This window comes from Leopardus geoffroyi, chromosome A1, assembly GCF_018350155.1.
Source record: "Leopardus geoffroyi isolate Oge1 chromosome A1, O.geoffroyi_Oge1_pat1.0, whole genome shotgun sequence".
NCBI classification, from domain to species: domain Eukaryota; kingdom Metazoa; phylum Chordata; class Mammalia; order Carnivora; family Felidae; genus Leopardus; species Leopardus geoffroyi.
Window position 1 is genome coordinate 128,641,082 of NC_059326.1, and position 21,032 is coordinate 128,662,113.

Below are 21,032 nucleotides of genomic sequence, written 5' to 3' on the forward strand. Positions count from 1 at the left end.
CCAAGTCCTATGTCCAAGTATATTAACTATGTTTAAAAAAAAACACATATGCATAGGGAAAAAAAACAATGAAATAAATGAAAGTTTTAATAGTAATTCAATTTTAGAAATTTATATCATTCTTTCAATATTTTTCTGGATTTTCCAAATGTGTTATAACAGGCAAATTATTTTCATAGTCTGAAAACAGCAAGAAATACCTTAAAAGTCTCTCTCATATGAACTAAATTAATAAAACTACCTTCTTTATGATTTACAAGTCACTGTATAAGTTGTATGACTTACCTCATCATTATCAGGAACTGGTTCATATAAGGATGGAACCCAAGCAAGTATATTGCAGTCTCTGCTACCACTATAAAGTTCCTGTAACACAGAAAGGAAACGTGATTGTGGGTCAATTTAAAGCTGGTGCCAATCTGAAATGAACTACATCATTTAAATAATTAATTCTTACGTTAGACCAATTAGATTAATTGTATTTCTACTCCCCAAAGAAAGTGAGCTGATGCCCTTTGTTTGCTTACTTAAGATGTAGTAAAGCTGTGTTCTGTATTTTAAAATATTGTTATAATATGTCAGAGCTTGCTAATGTGAACATTTCACAAGAAGATTCAACAACCTAGTGGTTTTTATCAATCATAGTATTCATTTATTTCAAGTGTCAGAGTAGAAAGAGGAAAAAAAAATGGAATTAAGAGTTTGTCCTTCTCTGGTAACAAATGAATTTTAATAAGGACATCAATAAAGAAACCATATGAGTTTCTAGCCAATAGGCCAGAAGTTCACAAAAAATATTATTTAGCTCATTATTTAGCTGCCTAACTAGCTACTGTTCAACAGAAGAGCTTTAAGAACCATATGCCATGCTTATTGAGAAGTTTCTTTTATATGGGAAAGCTTGGGCTGATGCACAGTCTGTCAATGTCTTTATGAATATGCTGTTTACACATGCCTGAACAATGTTCATTCCCTTCCCCAAAAGAACTTAAAGAATGGGGCGCCTGGGTGGCTCAGTGGGTTAAGCATCCGACTTTGGCTCAGGTCATTACCTCATGGTTCATGAGTTTGAGCTCCATGTTGGGATCTGTGCTCACAGCTCAGAGCCTGGAGCCTGCTTCTGATCTGTGTCTCCCTCTCTTTATGCCCCTCCCCTTCTCATGCTTTCTCTCACTCAAAAATAAATAAAAACATGAAAAAAAATTTAAGAACTTAAGGAATGTCATATTGCTAGTACTAAAAACATTCCTATGGGGCAGTGAAATAGATACTCTCATATAAAGATGGTATAAATTGGCATGATCTTTTTGGAGAAGGGAATCTCAATACATGTCAAAAGTTTTTGTATGCATTTCTAAATTTTTTTTAACATTTATTTATTTTTGAGAGACAGAGAGAGACAGAGCATGAGAAGAGGGAGACAGAGAATCCAAAGCAGGCTCCAGCTCCGAGCTGTCAGCACAGAGCCCGACGCAGGGCTTGAACTCACAAACTGCGAGATCATGACCTGAGCCGAAGTCAGTCGCTTAACTGACTGAGCCACCCGGATTCCCCTGTATGTGTTTCTAAGAAGTCATGCCAAAGACATGCATGAAACTCAAGGATATTAGCAGTATTATATTTAAATAACAAAATATGGAAATAAATGTCCAAGAGTAGGGTAACAGTTTATATATAAATTTATGTTGCATTCATAAGATGGGATATTATATAACCATTACATTTGCTTTTATTTTTTTTAATTTACATCCAAATTAGTTAGCATATAGTGCAACAATGATTTTAGGAGTAGATTCCTTAACACCCCTTACCCATTTAACCCATCCTCCTTCCCATACCCCCTCCAGTAACCCTCTGTTTGTTCTCCATATTTATGAGTCTCTTATGTTTTGTCCCTCTCCCTGTTTTTATATTATTTTTGTTTCCCTTCCCTTATGTTCATCTGTTTTGTCTCTTAAAGTCCTCATATGAGTGAAGTCATATGATTTTTGTCTTTCTCTGACTAATTTCATTTAGCATAATACCCTCCAGTTCCATCCCCGTAGTTGCAAATGGCAAGATTTCATTCTTTTTGATTGCTGAGTAATACTCCATTGTGTGTGTGTGTGTGTGTGTGTGTGTGTGTGTATATACACACAGACACACACACCACATCTTCTTTATCCATTCATTCATCGATGGACATTTGGGGCCTTTCCATACTTTGGCTATTGTTGATAGTGCTACTATAAACACTGGGTGCATGTGTCCCTTCGAAACAACACACCTGTATCCCGTGGATAAATACCTAGAAGTGCAATTGCTGGGTCGTAGGGTAGTTCTATTTTTAGTTTTTTGAGGAACCTCCATACTGTTTTCCAGAGTGGCTGCACCAGCTTGCATTCCCACCAACATTGCAAAAGAGATCCTCTTTTTCCGCATTCACCAACATCTGTTGTTGCCTGAGTCGTTAATGTTAGCCATTCTGACAGATGTCAGGTGGTATCTCATTGTGGTTTCCATTTGTATTTCCCTGATGATGAGTAATGTTGAGCATTTTTTCATGTGTCAGTTGGCCATCTGGATGTCTTCTTTGGAGAAGTGTCTATTCATGTCTTTTTTCCATTTCTTCACTGGATTATTTGTTTTTTGGGTGTTGAATTTGATAAGTTCTTTACAGATTTTGGATACTAACCCTTTATCTGATACGTCATTTGCAAATATCTTCTCCCATTCTGTCGGCTGCCTTTTAGTTTTGCTGATTGTTTCCTTTGCTGTGCAGACGCTTTTTATTTTGATGAGGTCCCAGTAGTTCATTTTTGCTTTTGTTTCCCTTACCTCCGGAGACAAGAGGCAAGAAGTTGAGTAAGTTGAGTAAGAAGTTGCTGTGGCCAAGATCAAAGAGGCTTTTGCCTGTTTTCTCCTCGAGGATTTTGATGGCTTCCTGTCTTACATTGAGGTCTTTCATCCATTTTGAGTTTATTTTTGTGAATGGTGTAAGAAAGTGGTCCAGGTTCATTCTTCTGCATGTCACTGTCCAGTTTTCCCAGCATCATTTGCTGAAGAGACTGTTTTTATTCCATTGGATATTCTTTCCTGCTTTGTCAAAGATTAGTTGGCCATAGGTTTCTGGGTCCATTTCTGGGTTCTCTATTCTGTTCTATTGATCTGAGTGTCTGTTCTTGTGCCAGTACCATACTGTCTTGATGATTACAGCTTTGTAGTGTAGCTTGAAGTCTGGGATTGTGATGCCTCCTGCTTTGGTTTTCTTTTTCAAGATTGCTTTGGCTATTCAAGGTCTTTTCTGGTTCCATACAAATTTTAGGATTGTTTGTTCTAGCTGTGTGAAGAATGCTGGTGTTATTTTGATAGCGATTGCATTGAATATGTAGATTGCTTTGGGTAGTATTGACATTTTAACAATATTTGTTCTTCCTCCATTACATTTGCTTTTTAAGAACATTTAACAACATGGGCAAATATTCAGTATCAACAGGCAAAAGGAGGATATAAATCAAAGAGTCATAGTGTGAGGGAAAAAAACTAGATGGACCTTCCACCAGGTATGCTTTGATTTTTCATTGAAGTAACCCTGAAAAAATTTTAAAAAGGGAACGGTGGTGTAAGAAGTCCTATCCCAATTATGCAAACATTTCTAATAGTAAACTTTTTTCCTGCTCTGCTGGTGCAATTATTTATTTTTTTATTATTGTTCATCTCAAAAACTATTTGAAGCATGATACAATTAATATTTTTCTAAAAAAAGAGGAAAGTTTCTAGATAAAAGGAAAATAAGATAATAAAATTATTATAGGAAATATAAATGTAAAAATATTAAAGTAAATTAGATTTAGCTGTACATTATCAAACTTCCCAAAGGGAACAAAATTCTATAGACTGCATTGTTAAATGTAGAATATATAGTTACACTAATTGTGGATGATGCAAAGATATTTTCAAATGTTCAGTGCCCTTGATCAATTTAATTTCCTGAGAAGGCAAGATACACACACACACACACTCACACACACACTCACACACACACACACACACACACACACACACACACACACACATATCTCTAAGGTAACTTGGTCAGATAAGTTTACAAGGCAGTATGTGGTTAAGTACTGCCACACCGGTACAAAGGAAATTCTGTAGATATTCAAAGAAGAGAGCTTACAAGAGATAGCACTTAAATTAGAATGACTAATAAAGACTTCAATTAAATGGAAAAAATTTGAAATACTGAAGTTTTGGGGATAAGTATAGGTATTCATTTGGGAAATTAGATTAAAAAAAAAACTCAACATGTGAGACTAACTTGACAACCAGTCCTGTCAATCCTCAACAGTTGAGTATATATTTCCTTTGAATAAAGAGATTCTCCTATACAATTACAATGTATCCAGCAAAATATAAAAATTCACCATGTATTACTGCCAGCTAACTCTTAGACTCCTTTCAAGTTTCACCAATTGTCTGAATAAATGTCCTTTATAGCAGAAGGGTCCAGATTAAAATCACATGCTACACTTGGTTGTGATGTCTTCTAACTTTCCTTCAGTCTGGAATAGTTCTTCACTCTCCCCATTGGCTTTCCTGGCATTGACAAATTTGAAGATACACATCAGTTATTTTGTGGAATGTCCTTCAAATTTTCTTGTTTCCTCATGCTTAAATTCAGGTGATGCAGCTTTGTCAGTACTATCACAGAAGGAATATCATGTAACTGGGTTACTAATTTTGATTATTTAATTAAGGTAATATATGTCAGGCTTCTTCAAGATAAAAGTACACATTTTACCTTTGCAATTAATATTTTGCAGGGAGGTACTCTGGGACTATGGCAATATCCCACTCCTCATTAGACTTCCAATTTATTAGTTTACTTACTTATACCTGAATGGATTCATGGATTCCTATTTTAGTCAATGGGTAAAATCCATTATTATCATCATCTATTTTGATGTTACATATATCTTGTTAGATTTTTATATTTATGATAGAATTACTATAAATATCAATTTTGTCTTCAGATAGTAAATTCTGTATAATATTTGATTTGGAAAAGGGTTCTGCTGCTAAATAGATGCAAAGTATTATCCTATTTTATTTTTGAGACTTATAATTATTTTCCTTTTCAAAAATCATAATAGATATAATGGGATAAGAGTTGGAAGCTTTCTGATATGGTGCAATGATTCAAATAGGAGTGCGCAACGCCTAGAGAAATGGTATTAGGAGGCAACTTGCCTCAGGTTCCTGGGTGTCCCAGCTTGTCTCAGCTATTCCAGGAACTGGTGGGCATCAGTATCTTGGCACACTTCTAGTCCATTATAGGCACACCTGTTAGGAAGTTCTGATTTGGTGGAAAGCAATAATTTATAGTCAGGATACCCAGTTTAAAATCTTAGCTGTATCTCTATGTGGCTCTGCACAAGAACAGAGGTATAGTATTCTAAGAATTTCTTTGAATAGATAACCATGCTCTATGAATAATTACTTGCAGCTTGGGGCAAGTCATGTCACTTCTCTGGTGTTTTAGTCTTCACTCAGAAGTTAAACTAAATTAGAGCAGCACTAATGACAAAAGCCAAAGTATGGAAAGAGTCCAAATTTCCATCAGCAAATGAATGGATAAAGAAGATGTGGTATATATATATATATATATATATATATATATATATATATATATACATACACATACATACACACAATGGAGTATTACTTGGAAATCAAAAAGAATGAAATCTCGCCATTTGCAACAATGCGAATGGAACTAGAGGGTATTATGAAAAGTGAAATAAGTCAGAGAAAGACAAATATCATATGACTTCACTCATATGAGGAATTTAAGATATAAAACAGATGAACATTAGGGAAGGGAAGCAAAAAGAATATAAAAACAGGGAGGGAGACAGAACATAAGAGACTCTTAAATACAGAGAACAAACAGGGTTGCTGGAGGGGCTGTAGGTGGAGGGGATGGGCTAAATGGGTAAGGGACATTAAGGTAGACACTTGTTGGGATGAGCACTGGGTGTTATACATTGGGGATGAATCACTCAAATCTACTCCTGAAAACATTGCACTATATGCTAACTAACTTTGATGTAAATTAAAAATAAAAAAATAAAAAAGTAAAAATATTTAACTCTTACATCAGGATACTGACCAATCAGAAGAGATAATAGCCACAGAGTGAGAGCAGGGTCCTGAAGGTCCCTGTTAGTTGCTGGGCTGAGGTATAATCTAGGAGGCCTCAGGAGAGGGGGTGAAGCTAGAGGCCACCTAGGGGGCTTGGTGCAACAGCTCTTTAACAAACAGTAAGATATGTATTTGAATATTTTAATACTGGCTATTGGCATACTGATGTGTGCTGGCTGAAAAATAAGCACTGTGTCAGACACAAATTAAGTAATGAATAAACGATTAAGAGCTTTACCAGGTGATAAAATCCTTCCTAGCTCTAATAATCCATAATGTTCATTATATCAGTATTTTTTTTTTTTAATTTTTTTTTTTCAACGTTTATTTATTTTTGGGACAGAGACAGAGCACGAACGGGGGAGGGGCAGAGAGAGAGGGAGACACAGAACCGGAAACAGGCTCCAGGCTCTGAGCCATCAGCCCAGAGCCTGACGCGGGGCTCGAACTCACGGACCGCGAGATCGTGACCTGGCTGAAGTCGGACGCTTAACCGACTGCGCCACCCAGGCGCCCCGATTATATCAGTATTTAATTCTCATGAGCTTCAATTTCTTTACCTAAAAAATAGGGAAAATACCAATATTCTTGCTCTATAAGAGACTCATTTAAAGGAACACAGGAGGTAATCTGCGCAAATATTCTCTGAAAAAAAATAACCTGATTCCTTGGTAAGATGAAAGAAAAAGGTCAGGATGTTAAAACAAACATCCATAGGTTTTTAAGCATAGGTATTTAAGAAATTATGTAAATTGCATCAACTCAAAAGCAATCTGACTAGCCCCCGGCAGAAAATAAAAGAAAATCTGAGACAGATTCACATATACATAAATCAAGATACAAAAACTATATTTTGCGATTAGACACGTAGTATTACAGCTTTTCCCAAAAGACTGCCTGTAAGACATTATTTTAATTTGCTAGAGATTTTCATCTGCCAAATAAATGGAGCCCATATGCAGAAGAAAAGACTTATTTCAGTCAAGTTGCACAATATTATATTGACTCATACAAATATCCCATACTATTTAAAAATTTATCCTATATTATCCTCTATTACATAAACCCTAGCTCAAACGTGGATTAAAAGTATAATTCCTCAGACTGAAATCACAATTTACTCTTTTATATACAACTAGCCTAGCAAGCCAGCTAACTGAACATTTTAAATTCCCTTAAGTAACATTCTTACCTGGAAATGAGACTGAAATACACAGCAGTCAACACTTTTATAATGTCCCTTAAGCATAGTTATCTGTTCTCCTGAGTAAATTGTATAAACAGCAATGGTGCTACCATATGGCACGAAAACAAATTCTGAACTGCAGCCATCGGAGACAGTGAATTTCAATGCTTTTCTACTGTCATTACAAACTTTTCCATAGTTTACCTGTAGGATGTAAAATCATAGCATTACTCATTTCTTAAATCTGAATTAAAAAGACAACAAAGACTAGAAGAAATATTTACTTAAAATATTATAACATACAACAGAAAGGGTTGTATTAAATCTAAAGAAAATGATCAATGTCCTGATAGAAACAAGGGCCAATGACATAAATGTACATTTCACATAAGAGGAAAATACAAATAGTAAAAAAAAATCCACAAAATCAATGTTAAGCCAGAACAGAAATAAAATGCAAATTAAGGCAACCTTGAATAATCATTTTATTCATTCAAACATTTCCAGAAACTATGAACTAGGGGTGCCTGGGTGGCTGAGTTAGTTGAGCGTCCGACTTCGGCTCAGGTTATGATCTTGCAATCTGTGAGTTTCAGCCCCACTTTGGGCTCTGTGCTGACAGCTCAGAGCCTGGAGCCTGCTTCAGATTCTGTCTCCCTCTCTCTCTGCCCCTCCTCTGCTCATGCTCTGTCTGTCTCCCTCTCTCTCAAAAAATAAATATACATTAAAACAATTTAAAAAAAAAAGAAACCACAAAATACTGCATGATGTTACAAGTGAAATAAACATGTTGGTGGCGCTGTAATTAGGCTATTTCTTCTAAAAGGCCAAACGATTTATTATGCAACAAAATACAAAATGTTCTTTATGGGGGGTGAGGTGGGGAATCACCTTTTTATTTTAAAACATTTTTTTAACGTTTTATTTATTTTTGAGAGAGAGAGCGAGCGAGCAGGGGAAGGGTAGAGAGAGAGAGAGCAGCAAAGGGGCAGAGAAAGAGTGAGACAGAGGATCCGAAACAGGCTCCGTGCAATAGCAGAAGGCCCGATGTGGGGCTTAAACCCAGAAACTGTGAGATCATGACTTGAACCGAAGTCTCACACTTAATTGACTGAGCCACCCAGGTGCCTCTATTTCAAAACATTTTTAATTGTGGTAAAGTACATACAGCATAAAATTTGCCATCTTAACCATGTTTAAGTGTACAGTTAAGTGACATTACATTCACATTCTTGTGCAAGCATCATCATCAATCTCTAGAACTCTTTCACCTTGCAAAACTGAAATTCTGTACCCGTTAAGCAAGAAAGATATTCTTACCCTTTGACCAAGAAACTACTCCTGGGAATTTATCTTAGGGAAATAATTAAACAGCAAAAACCTATATGCCCAGAGGAATTCAAGGCAGCATTATCTAGAATGGCAAAATAACTAAAAATAGATGTAAATCCCTAATAATGTTATAACAAATCTTCAGTTTATATAGTAATTAAAAACCATAATTATGAAAATTATGCCGGAAATAAGGATAAAACTAATGTGTAAAAAAAGCAGAGAACACAGTGTGTATACAACTGCAACTCTATATAAATAATTATGGATTTAGGACAATAAAAATTCTGCAACTATATGCCAAAGGTGCAAACCCAACAACATCCGCATCTCCTCAGCAATTGGAAACGCGAACTTTCAGCTCCTGTCCCAATCCTACTCTACTAGAATCCTCATGTTAACAAGATCCCTGGGTGACCTATAGGCTCATCAAAATGTGAGAAGCTTTGGGCTAAAGAAATTGATAGTCAGGGGGCACCTGGGTAGCTCAGTCGGTTAAGTGTCCGACTTCGGCCTGGATCATGATCTCATGGTTCGTGAGTTCAAGCCCCACGTCGGGCTCTGTGCTGACAGCTTGGAGCCTGGAGCCTGCTTCAGATTCTGTCTCCCTCTCTCTCTGCCTCTCCCCCAAACACTCACTCGCTCTCACTCTCTCTCTCTCAAAAATAAATAAAAAATAAACATTAAAAAAAAAGAAATTGATAGGTTTACTTCCTGCTGATAATTTAGATTTAGCAGTTTAGGGTAGGTATAAAATGAGTAGCTAATCATTTGAGAATTATGAGCATGAAGATCACCTATGTCTCCCTTTCGTATAGTTAATACTAGGGTTTAGACAGTAATTTACCTTTTTCTCTTTTCAGAAAGGTTAGTTGGGAGTGTGTGTGTGTGTGTGTGTGTGTGTGTGTGTGTGTGTGTATACTTCTATATTAACAAATACTGAGGTGCAAATGGACATGTGCTGATAATGTGTGGATACCACACTTGCCTCACCCACCCTTCAGGTTCACATGTGACAGAGATGAGCATACACCTTCAGCTATCCCACCACAGCACTGGCAAAATGAAACATTAGAATATTAAACTTATAGTCTGGAGACTTGGGTTGTAGAAACCCACTCCATTACCCAACCCCCCCATCACCTTTTCTTTCTTCCTCTCTCTCTTTTTTTTTTCTTTTTTTTGCCCATTATGAGTAATGATAATGAATAATTATAATGATAATGAATGATTATAATGGAGGCTAATGAATGATTTAGCCTCCAAGTTTCATTACTCTAATCTGTTAAATAGAAATAACATCATTTACCAGAGTTACTGTGAAAAACCAAATGAAATAACACATATGAGAACACCTAGAACATAAAGGTATCCAGTTAAGTCCCTAGATTTATTAATTCCTATATATATTTAAAAGTACAACATTCTCTCATTTGTGTCTTTGATCATATAGGTGCAATGGTTCATAGAACATAGTGTCATTCTACAAATAGTTGCATGTATAGAAGGAGTGTGGGGAAAAAAAACACACATCTTCTCAACTACAAACTCTCTGTTCCTGCTAGAAAAATTCTGAACTGCTTGACTGTGATGACCTTATTCACATTCATCAGATGACCTACCTAACTATATTCCTTCTCAAATATGAACTGGGAAGTGATGAATGAGGTACGAAGATTGAACCAGCTCTCTGACACATCTTTCTTCTTAGGTGTCCCCATTCCAAACCATTCTGCAACTTACTATCCCATCAATCTTCATAAATCACTGCTACGGTCAAATCACTTGTGGACTAAAAATTATCACTATTTTGATACATATTTTGATGATAATTTGGAATTACAAAATTTTCAATACCTGTGGAATAAAGTTCTAATAACAAGTTAAGGAAAGAAGGAATCTATCATTTACTATTGCTTACTATGTGTCATACATTATACTAGGTGACTGTCTAAAGTTCCCATTTTATGACTATGTATGCTTACTATAAAAAGCAACGTTTGATAAATAGCATGATGTCTATTATTATGAAAGTACTGTAGAGGAAGAGGCTACTTTTGGCTATGATGTGTTAAAGGTGATACATACAGACTTTGAAAAGATTTTGATAGGGGAGGATGATATGGGACTTTGGACAGGATGATGGCAAATCCAATTCCCTATCGTATGAATCCCTTTTATTGTTCCAGGAAACATACATCTGGTCACTAAATGAATACCTGTAGTGATACAGACTCCATCACAAGGCAGCTCATTTTATTATTAAACAATGATCAGCATAATCATAATAATGATAGGTAACATTTACTGAACATCAACATTTGCTGTAAATATCAGACAAAGTGCTAAATGTTTTACATGTGTTATTTCATTTAATACTCAAAACAATACTATGAGATAGTCAGCATCTCATTGGTCTTTGGGCCAGCAAATGACAGAATCAGAAAGTGAATCTAGACTACACTAATCAAAAACCACTATGCCACAATGTTGTAAATTATTTTTCCTTCATTCCATTAAGTGATGATCACAATGCATTCTAATATAAGTGAGCACTGGGTACTTGAAGGCATCTAAGCTAAACTAGAGGAATTAAGGAGAAGTTGTGCCTGAGATGAACCCTGAAATCTGAGAAACAGGACAGGAAGGAGAACAGTATTCCAAAGCAAGGTCTGGAGTTTGTACAGCAGAATGGAAAAGCAAGAGAGCAAGGTATTTTTTAAGACCTCTAAGTAGTTCAGTATGGACAGAGAAAAAAAATGGGAAAGTGGCAAGATATAAAGCTGGTGAGTTAGCAGATACAACTTATAAAGGCTTTGTGTGCAACAGGCAAAAGCATTCGGTTTTAATAACCTGTAAGCACTGAGGAAACAATGAAAGACTTCCACTGGGAGATAAATTTGGGACAAGTTAGAATGTTAGAGTAATTAAATGGAGTAATCATGAGGGCCCAGAGTGAGGCAGGAAGGGAAGACAGATATGAAAAAAAATGAAGAAGGAAGAACTAAGGGGATGTCTAATTGATTTAATGGGTGGGATAAAGAGCAGGGAAGAATAAAGGATAGATTCCCAGTTTTAGACATTGGTAATAGTGAATGATAATACCAGTATCTAAAACATTCAACACCAGAATAGCTACTATAAATTTTTTGTTCTTTTGCTGTGCCAAAAGCTGTCTCTCTGTAAATTTTCCCTATAAGTACTTGTTACGTTCTCTAAGGCAATGGTTTCCAGAGTACGGTTCACACACCTCAAGAAGCCTATAAAATAATCCATTAAGGTATTAGAAGAAAACATGAGAATTTCGATTGTTTTTTTTTTCAACATTTATTTATTTTTGGGACAGAGAGAGACAGAGCATGAACGGGGGAGGGGCAGAGAGAGAGGGAGACACAGAATCGGAAACAGGCTCCAGGCTCTGAGCCACCAGCCCAGAGCCTGACGCGGGGCTCGAACTCACGGACCGCGAGATCGTGACCTGGCTGAAGTCGGACGCTTAACCGACTGCGCCACCCAGGCGCCCCGAGAATTTCGATTTTTAATCTCATTTTTATTAAAAATAAGAAATTAATCTTTAATTAAACCTAGGTTCACGATAGTATTGTACAGAAGATATAAGTAATAATATATCTACTAGAAGCATGCACTTATATATCTTTTTAAAATTAAAAATTTTTTTTCCATTGTTTATTTGGTTTTGAGAGACAGAGAGCATGAGTGGGGAGGGGCAAAGGGAGAGGGAGGCACAGAATCTGAAGCAGGCTCCAGGTTCTGAGCTGTCAGCATACCTTAACCAATTGAGCCACCCAGGTGCCCCTGTCTTTTTAAAATTTAATTTTTTAAAAAATATTTTAAGTAAAAATTTCTTCACTTTCTCAGAATCCTTATACATTTAATACTGCTTATAATTTATCACAAGAATTATTTCCCAAAAATGTTACTCACAGCTGGATTGAAAGAGTGGAAAATGTGACAATGTGGTTTTTATATACATTACAAAACAAAAGTAGCAAAAGCTATTGAGGTAGGTCCAGAGCCTTTAGTCACAATGGGGAAGAGGATGAAAAGTATCTCTGAAGAAGCAGACTATCTAATCCCCAAATCAAAAGTAAAGAAAATTACTCAAAGACCACATTAAAAAATAAGCTTCAGGGGCACCAAGGTGGCTTAGTCAGTTAAGCTTCCAACTCATGATTCTGGCTCAGGTCTCATAGTTCTTGAATTTGTGCCCTGAGTCAGGCTCCATGCTCACATTATGGAGCCTGCTTAGGATTCTCTCTCTCTCCCTCTCTCTGTGCCTCTTCCCGGCTCTTTCTCTCTCAAAATAAATAAATAAACTTAAAAAAAATAAAAATAATAAAAAATAAGCGTCAGAATTTTCTGAAGAAAACAAATGTATTTACAACCTTAAGGTTAGGAGTAGATTAAATAAGCTTTTCTTATTTAACTTATGTCTTTTTTCTTGATAATTATTTTTAAGATTTAGAAGTATCTACTAAAGAGCAAAAGGATAATGGAGATGTAAAAGATGAATCCCTCTTAAGAGCAAAACGGAAGCAAAAGAAAAAACATAAAGATTTACCTAAAAGATAAAAAATACAGATTCAAAGGGGCACACAAACTCCAATGTTTACAGCACCATTATTAACAATAGCCAAACTATGGAGAAAGCTCAAATTGACTTTCCATTGACTGATAAATGGATAAAGATGTGGTACACACACACACACACACACACACACACACACACACACATATATACAGACAATGGAATATTACTCAGTCATCAAAAAGAATGAAATCTTGCCATTTGCAATGACATAGATGGAGCAAGAATGTCCTATGCTAAGCAAAATAAGTCACTCAGAGAAAGACAAATACCACATGATTTCACTCATATGTGGAATTTAAGAAACAAAATAGATATGAGGAGAGGTGGGAGGAAGAGGAGAGAGAAACAAACCATAAGAGACTGTTAACAATTGAGAAAAAAATGAAGGTTGATGGAGGAAGGTGAGTGAGAGATAGACTAGATGGGTGATGGGTACTAAGGAGGAGACTTGTTATGATGAGCACTGGGTGTTGTATGTAAGTGATGAATTATTGAATTCATAAAAGCATACAATGGGTGAAGAGGTTATACCATTAAGAGTACTATCAAAGTATGTCAATGGTACAAATTCTATTGTTGCCAATGGACACAATCCATATATATCATTTTAAAACTAACAAGGGTCCTAATAAGGCAATATGATACAATAAAAACAGTTATTTATGGTATACCTACTATTTAACAGGTACAGTACTACTTTTGACATTCTTTTATTATCCCTAAAATTATTGTTTAGGTACATAATAACCCCTCTTTACAAGATGGAGACACTGAAACTCTTACCATAGTCCTTCATAATGTCACCTTAAACAAACTGACTAATGTCCCAAATTACTAAATAGCAGGACTAAAACTGGTTTCCAATTCTGTCGGACCATGCTTTAAATATTTGAAAACAGCACGTTTCCTCTGAGAATTGCTTTTCCTGGGATCAATGTCCCCAGTTGTCCTCTGAAGGTGAGTTTCTGGACTACTCTAGTCATCTTTTACTTACATCAAGTCAATTTTAAAATGTATTACATTCTAAACACACTATTCATGAAATGGACTTGCTAGCAAAAACCTATAAGGTCTGAGTATCATCTTCAAGGAGAGAAAATGGAATAAAATCATATTAACAATTTTTATATATATACTCAATACCATTTATACTTATCACATTCACCTTTGATGCACATGCCAACCTACCTTTCCAAAGTGACCCTATCACTTCTTCACTCAAAGGCTTTTAGTGGCTTTCTATTTCACCCAGAGAAAAAGCCTAAGCCCTTACAAAGGCCTCTAAGCCTATATCATCTGGTGCCTGTTTCTTCTGTTCCTCATCTCCTATTGTTCTCCTCCTTGCTTCCTCTATTTCAATACAAGAGCCTCTTAGATGTTCCCTGGGTATCCCAAGCACGCTTCTGCCTCACAGTCTTTGTATTTTCTTCCTTCCGCAGCCTGGAATGCTCTCCTTTCCAGATATCTGATGGCGCATTCCTTCATTTCCTTCAGGCCAAATGTCATCATCTGACTGCCCTATGTAAAACTGCAACTCCAACCTCCCAATACTTTCTATGCTACTTGCCTTGCTTTGCTTTTCTTCATAGCACTTGCTACAGCTAAAATATATTTTATCCATCCACCTATTTATTGAGTGATGGTTAGATGTCTTTCTTCCTCTCCCTAGAATTAAAATTCCTTGAGGATAGGACTCTCCTATGTTTTGTCTGCTGCTGTGTAATACTGCCTGGAAAAGAAGTACTTAATATTTATTAAACAAATGAATAAACTGAGAAAAGAAAGGTGTGACCTGATTAGAAACATGGTACCAGTATAATGAATGGAAGATTTTAAATTAAACTTTGCAAAGCCTGAGTTTCTAGTCTGAGATATGATGCAGAAGCAGAAGTACTTCATAAAGCACATGAGAAATTAGCAATGTAGTGTAAACAATTTTGATCTTATAGTTAAATTATAATTTAGTAATAAAAGTGGTACTAAATTATAATTTAGTAATTCTCTGAAAGAGAATTAGTTAGAAAGGATGATTAAATAAAGAAATATGGAATGGGGCACCTGGCTGGCTCAGTTGGAAGAGCATGTGATTCTTGATCTTGGGGTCTTGAGTTTGAGCCCCATGTTGGGTGTAAAGATTACTTAAATTAATAAATGAAATTAAAAACAAAAAAAGAAAAGAAAGCAATATGATTAATATCAATACCTACCTTAAAGCATTAGATAAATGCTTTAAAGGGTTTGGTAATTCATTGTTGCAATAGGAGTGGAACCTAGAGTCAAGTTCTGTTATTTTTTAGCTGTTTTAACTCACACTAGTTATGTATCCATTTATGTCTCATTTTCTCATGTGTAAAATGGGAATTTTAACAGTAACTACTTTCATAATATTGATGTGATGATTAAATAAGACCCTATATGCTTCAGCACATATATTAAATGTTAATATTTATTAGCACAGTATCTGACATATAAGCTCTTAATAAATATTACCTACTACTATTACCACCAAATTACAAACTTATTAGCTTATTCTGAAAGTTAATGAACCACAGGTATACCTGGTAAGACCCATAATATAAATTTTAAAAAAACTATTAGAAATTAAATACCAAGTAAGAATCTAGGACATTTAAAATACATTTATGGGGCGCCTGGGTGGCGCAGTCGGTTAAGCGTCCGACTTCAGCCAGGTCACGATCTCGCGGTCCGTGGGTTCGAGCCCCGCGTCAGGCTCTGGGCTGATGGCTCAGAGCCTGGAGCCTGTTTCCGATTCTGTGTCTCCCTCTCTCTCTGCCCCTCCCCCGTTCATGCTCTGTCTCTCTCTGTCCCAAAAATAAATAAACGTTGAAAAAAAAAATTAAAAAAAAAAAAAAACATTTATTCTAATATTAAAGTACTATATGTTCTGGTACTATAACATTCATTTTAGGCTGTGTTTACAAGTCATATATAGTATAAAATTAGACTATTTAATCTTATAAGTTTAATTTATATCAATTGTTCTCAATCTTTTCTTCTCCAACATACCTGAGAGTTATGGCACACTCCCATTATGCACAGTGGCTCAGTAGAGCAGTAATTCTCCACTAAATGGGGAGAATGTGGTGGGAGGGTAGTAGGGTGGGTTGTCTTGTGTCATTAGTTCACGTAATGGAAAAATACAAAAAGAAAACTGTGATTCAGAGATAAGAAAAAAGTTAAATCTACAGAAGAACATTAAGTGTATGTCACAGATCCATTTTTTCAATTTGTATTCAAAAGGTTGGAGATACTTAAAATCTCTTACTAGTGTGTTTTCTCCATTGGAACTATTCCAGAGTCTCATTCGATTATCCGTACCAACAGTAAGGAGGTGAAGCCCATCACTTGTAAAACATAAGCCATTAACTTTCCCATTATGAGCAGTGTTTGCTGCAATGAAAAATACAATTCAGTTAATCAGTTCTTGTATTCAGGACACACGTAATGCTTCATGATACAGTTATTTAAACATATTAATATAGGACAACTCTCTGAATTGCTTAAAATATATAAGTTGATTATGTTTAAAATTATTCATCCCTGTGGATTATTTGAATACAATAAGCTATATAAATTAGAACCACAAAAATAGAGAAAAACATGAAAACCAAAAAGGAAAATATATATTGCCAAATATAATTATATTGCCAAATATAATTTTTCTTAAGAAAGTAAGTAAGCTGTGCTATCAAACTCAATTAAATGCATAGCCTGACATTAAAATTTTAAATTAAACACTTTTCAAATTTCTTTTATACTAATTCTATTTTTAATCTAAAAATCACTTCATGGACTATTAAAAATCAATAATACTAGTATTTACAATTAAAAATACTTTTTTTAAAAAAATGTTTATTTTTGAGAGAGAGAGAAAGAGAGAGCGCAAACAGGGAGGGCAGAGAGAGGGAGACACAGAATCCAAAGCAGGCTCCAGGCTGTGAGCTGTCAGCACAGAGCCCAACATGGGGCTCAAACTCATGAGGGGTGAAATCATGACCTGAGCCAAAGTGGGACATTCAACTGACTGAGTGACCTAGGCACCCCCAAGTTTTTTTTTTAATGTTTATTTATTTTTGAGAGAGAGGGAAAGAGAGAGCACAAGCAGGGGAGGAGCAGAGAGAGAGGGAGACACAGAATCCAAAGCAGGCTCCAGGCTCTGAGTTGTCAGTACACAGCCTGATGTAGGGCTCGAACTCATGAACCATGAGATCATGACCTGAGCCAAAGTCGGAAGCTTAACCGATTGAGCCACCCAGGTGCCCCTAAAAAAACAAAAAACTTTAATAGGGAAAGAATACCTCTTCTAGTTTCAACCAAAATTTGTATTGCTGTCAAAATGACCAACTTTGAGAAAGCATAATTCTCAATAGCTTAATTTAATTACAAAGATTATTAAAACAATCATAAAATTGTATATAGTTCATTCTAAGATTTTTCTAGTCTGGAACTAATTCTGAATCAGAATTTTATCCCATAAAGATATTAAATTCTATCATAAAAATGCAACTGAGGCACTTTGTCACCTGGATAGCAGCTGACACATTTAACACAACTTGCACATTTTATTCTCATACAACAGTCCCAAAATGTTACTATTCCTTCAATTTACTATAGCTTCCTAAGGGGCACTGAATTTGTATTAGCTGACCTCACTGGAGGAAAAAAACAAAATTAACTAATTCAGAAAAGTTTCTGCATTTGAAAATTTAGGAGATGAAATGTCCTGCTTCTTTGTATCTTGAAGAAAAACAATCGTGATTTAGTTATGTACATTTAGAAACTGATTTACTATGAATGACTTTTGACTTTTTCTAAATCATAAGATTTATAATTTGTCAAGAGACATTAATTAGTTTCAATTCAAAATTTTCAATATAAACATACTATCATTGGCATGTTTCTATATTGATGTATTCTTCATTACCTGATTCAACAGCTTGTGACTTTTTTCCATTATGCTGATCAAGAGTAAATAAACATCCTGATGCTCTCCTGACATCCCATAATTTTACTCTGCTGTCAGCACTAAGAAGAAATAAATGTTACACTGACATATATAGGTAGGACAGTGACTACTCTTGCACCTAACCTTTCCAGTATTATGGCACACAGAGGTCTCAGTGTATCAGTGCAAATATATTTGTATATTTGGGTTGTTGTATTTTGCCTTTTCATCTAATATTCAAAGTCAATAGTATTTAGTATCTAATAGTATCTAATATTCAAAGGCAGTGGAAAACATAGCAAAAAAAAAAAAAAAGGTAACCTTTTTTACATCACAAGGACTGAATTCTGCTGGTTTTTATGAGCATGTTCCTCCTCCAAAACTGGACAGGTTTGAAGCTGGTTCCTCAGCAAGTTTGTTACTACATCTTTTCTACTGTTTGTTATTCAAATGTTTTCTGACAATCAAGCAGGTAACTAATTTTACTTTTGTTTAAGAATTCATTTGGCATGAATCTGGTGTTTCCTTTTTTATGAAAAAATTAAGGTGGATAATGACAATATATTTATGTTTGGTTTCGTATACGCAAATCTATCTTTGCCACATATTCAAGAACTAAATTTAATGTCTCTTAGATATCAGACCCTTGTATTTATCTCAGTAAGTGAAAAGAAGAAAGGCAAAATACCACAATCACACATCAATTTCAGCTTCTTTTAAAGATCTGTATTTTTTTTTAAGTTTATTTATTTATTTTGAGAGACAGAGTTCGTAGGCAGGGGAGGGGGGAGGAAAGAGAGACAGACAGACAGACAGACAGACAGACAGACAGATAATCCCATGCAGGCTCTGCACTGTCAGTGTGGAGCCCAATACAGGACCCGAACTCACAAACTGAGAGATCATGACCTGAGCCGACATCAAGAATCGAACTCTCAACCAACTGAGTCACCCAGGTGCCCCATCAATTTCGGCTTCTAAACTACACCTAAAGAAAATATAAATTAGTTTAACTGATGCTATCATGTTCTCAAAAGAGACCTCAACAATATTCTAACCCATTGGGTTTATCCAAGCCCCTTTAATTAGAAAAAGCAATACAATGAATTTTATAGGGGTACTTGAGTGGCTCAATCGGTTAGGTATCCAACTCTTGATTTCAGTTCAGCTCATGATCTCATGGTTCATGGATCGAACCCCACATTGGGCTCTGAGCTAATAGCACGGAGCCTGCTTGGGATTCTCTTTCTCTCTGTCTCTCAAAATAGATAAATACACTTAAAAAAAAAAAACCCTCAATGCATTTTTAAAGCCTATTTCTAACTTACAAATCTTTTTTTTTTACATAGATACAAGGCTTAAATCTTCCTATAATCTTAATTCTTTTCACAGATCACCATCAAACCTAGCTGATTAGAATAGCAAGCAAAAAGCTAGCATTTCCCATTTTCAAAATGGTTTTCTTTCTTTCCAGCTGGAGAAGGTCTGCAATGGGATGAGTCTGAGGATTTAAGCATTTTCTGAAACAGGTAAGATTTGGACATATCTGGTTCCTAACGCCGATTACTAGGTCCATTCTCATACTGATTCAAATTCCTGGTGTACTCTGAGAATTGAAAGTCTCTTTCTTAGCTTCTCTATGAGTTGAGGAAAACCAAACTAGGCATAAACAACAGAAATCCACCTTAGTATGGACCCACAACCAGCACCTAGCCCCCCACCTTCATACCTCGTTAGCCAGCCTTCTTACAGCTACATCCTACACTTGTTCTACTTCAGAAAGCACAGATTTCTTTTTTTTTTTTTTAATTTTCTTTTAACATTTATTTATTTTTGAGACACACACACACACAGAGGGTGAGCAGGGGAGGGGCAGAGAGAAATGGAGACACAGAATCTGAAGCAGGATCCAGGTTCCAAGCTGGGGCTTGAACTCACAAACCATGAGTTCATGACCTGATTCAAAGTCAGATGCTTAACCAACTGAGCCACCTGGGTGCCCCCAGAAAGCACAGATTTCAATATCACATTCTGCAAACTATTAACAGAAGCTTCTCCAGGGACTAAACTGCTTGGTATAGGGTAGGCAGTTATTAAATATTAGCAAATTGAATCAACAAATAAATGTTGAATCAGATTCAAAATAATTCTGTATTAAAGGAAATGAATAGAAATGCTATTATTTTTAAATTAATAGTCTTATACTTTTGTAGAAAAAAATGACACAACACAGTTGTTTTATAGGTAATACTAGTAGATTTGCATTGCTACAGAGATTCTCTTGTTTCCTCTGACTTAAAAGGTGAGCACCTGCAAGATAGACAGTGATGCAAAGGAAGATTTCTTATGGTGATATGACATAAAAATTCAATTATTTTAAGGACCTAATTAACAAATAAATACGCATCTCATATAAATAGTGTTCTCAAAATTCTTATCATTAATTTTGAACTTTGAAACCAAATAATTTGCATGTTACCTTGCAGTTGCCAAGATATATTCACAACGTGGCGACCAAGAAACTGCCAATATTTCTTGTCTGTGACCTGCAAATACAATCGTATGAAAAGTCCTGTAAAATACTTGAAAAATCAAAAGATACACTATAATTTAAATATGTCTGATTTTGAAGAAAGTAAAGACTATTAAAAATAAATTGATATGATCATCACTTTTTCACATTTATAATAATCCGTTTAAATATTAACATGAAGTCTGTGGGGGCATTTCTCACACATAGTATATTA

The 21,032-nt window shown here is 35.5% G+C and overlaps 1 protein-coding gene across 2 annotated transcripts in view; it reads right to left on the reverse strand.

The window, feature by feature from the left end:
- Positions 1–21,032, reverse strand: part of ERCC8 (ERCC excision repair 8, CSA ubiquitin ligase complex subunit) — a 63,915-nt gene that overhangs the window by 9,472 nt on the left and 33,411 nt on the right. For both annotated transcript variants that reach the window (XM_045494095.1, XM_045494106.1), the window contains 5 exons: positions 20,765–20,831; positions 18,265–18,365; positions 16,606–16,730; positions 7,382–7,579; positions 286–366 (listed from right to left, as the gene is read on the reverse strand). In XM_045494095.1, coding sequence (XP_045350051.1) covers positions 286–366; positions 7,382–7,579; positions 16,606–16,730; positions 18,265–18,365; positions 20,765–20,831 — 572 coding nt within the window. The remainder of the gene's footprint in view (positions 1–285; positions 367–7,381; positions 7,580–16,605; positions 16,731–18,264; positions 18,366–20,764; positions 20,832–21,032) is intronic.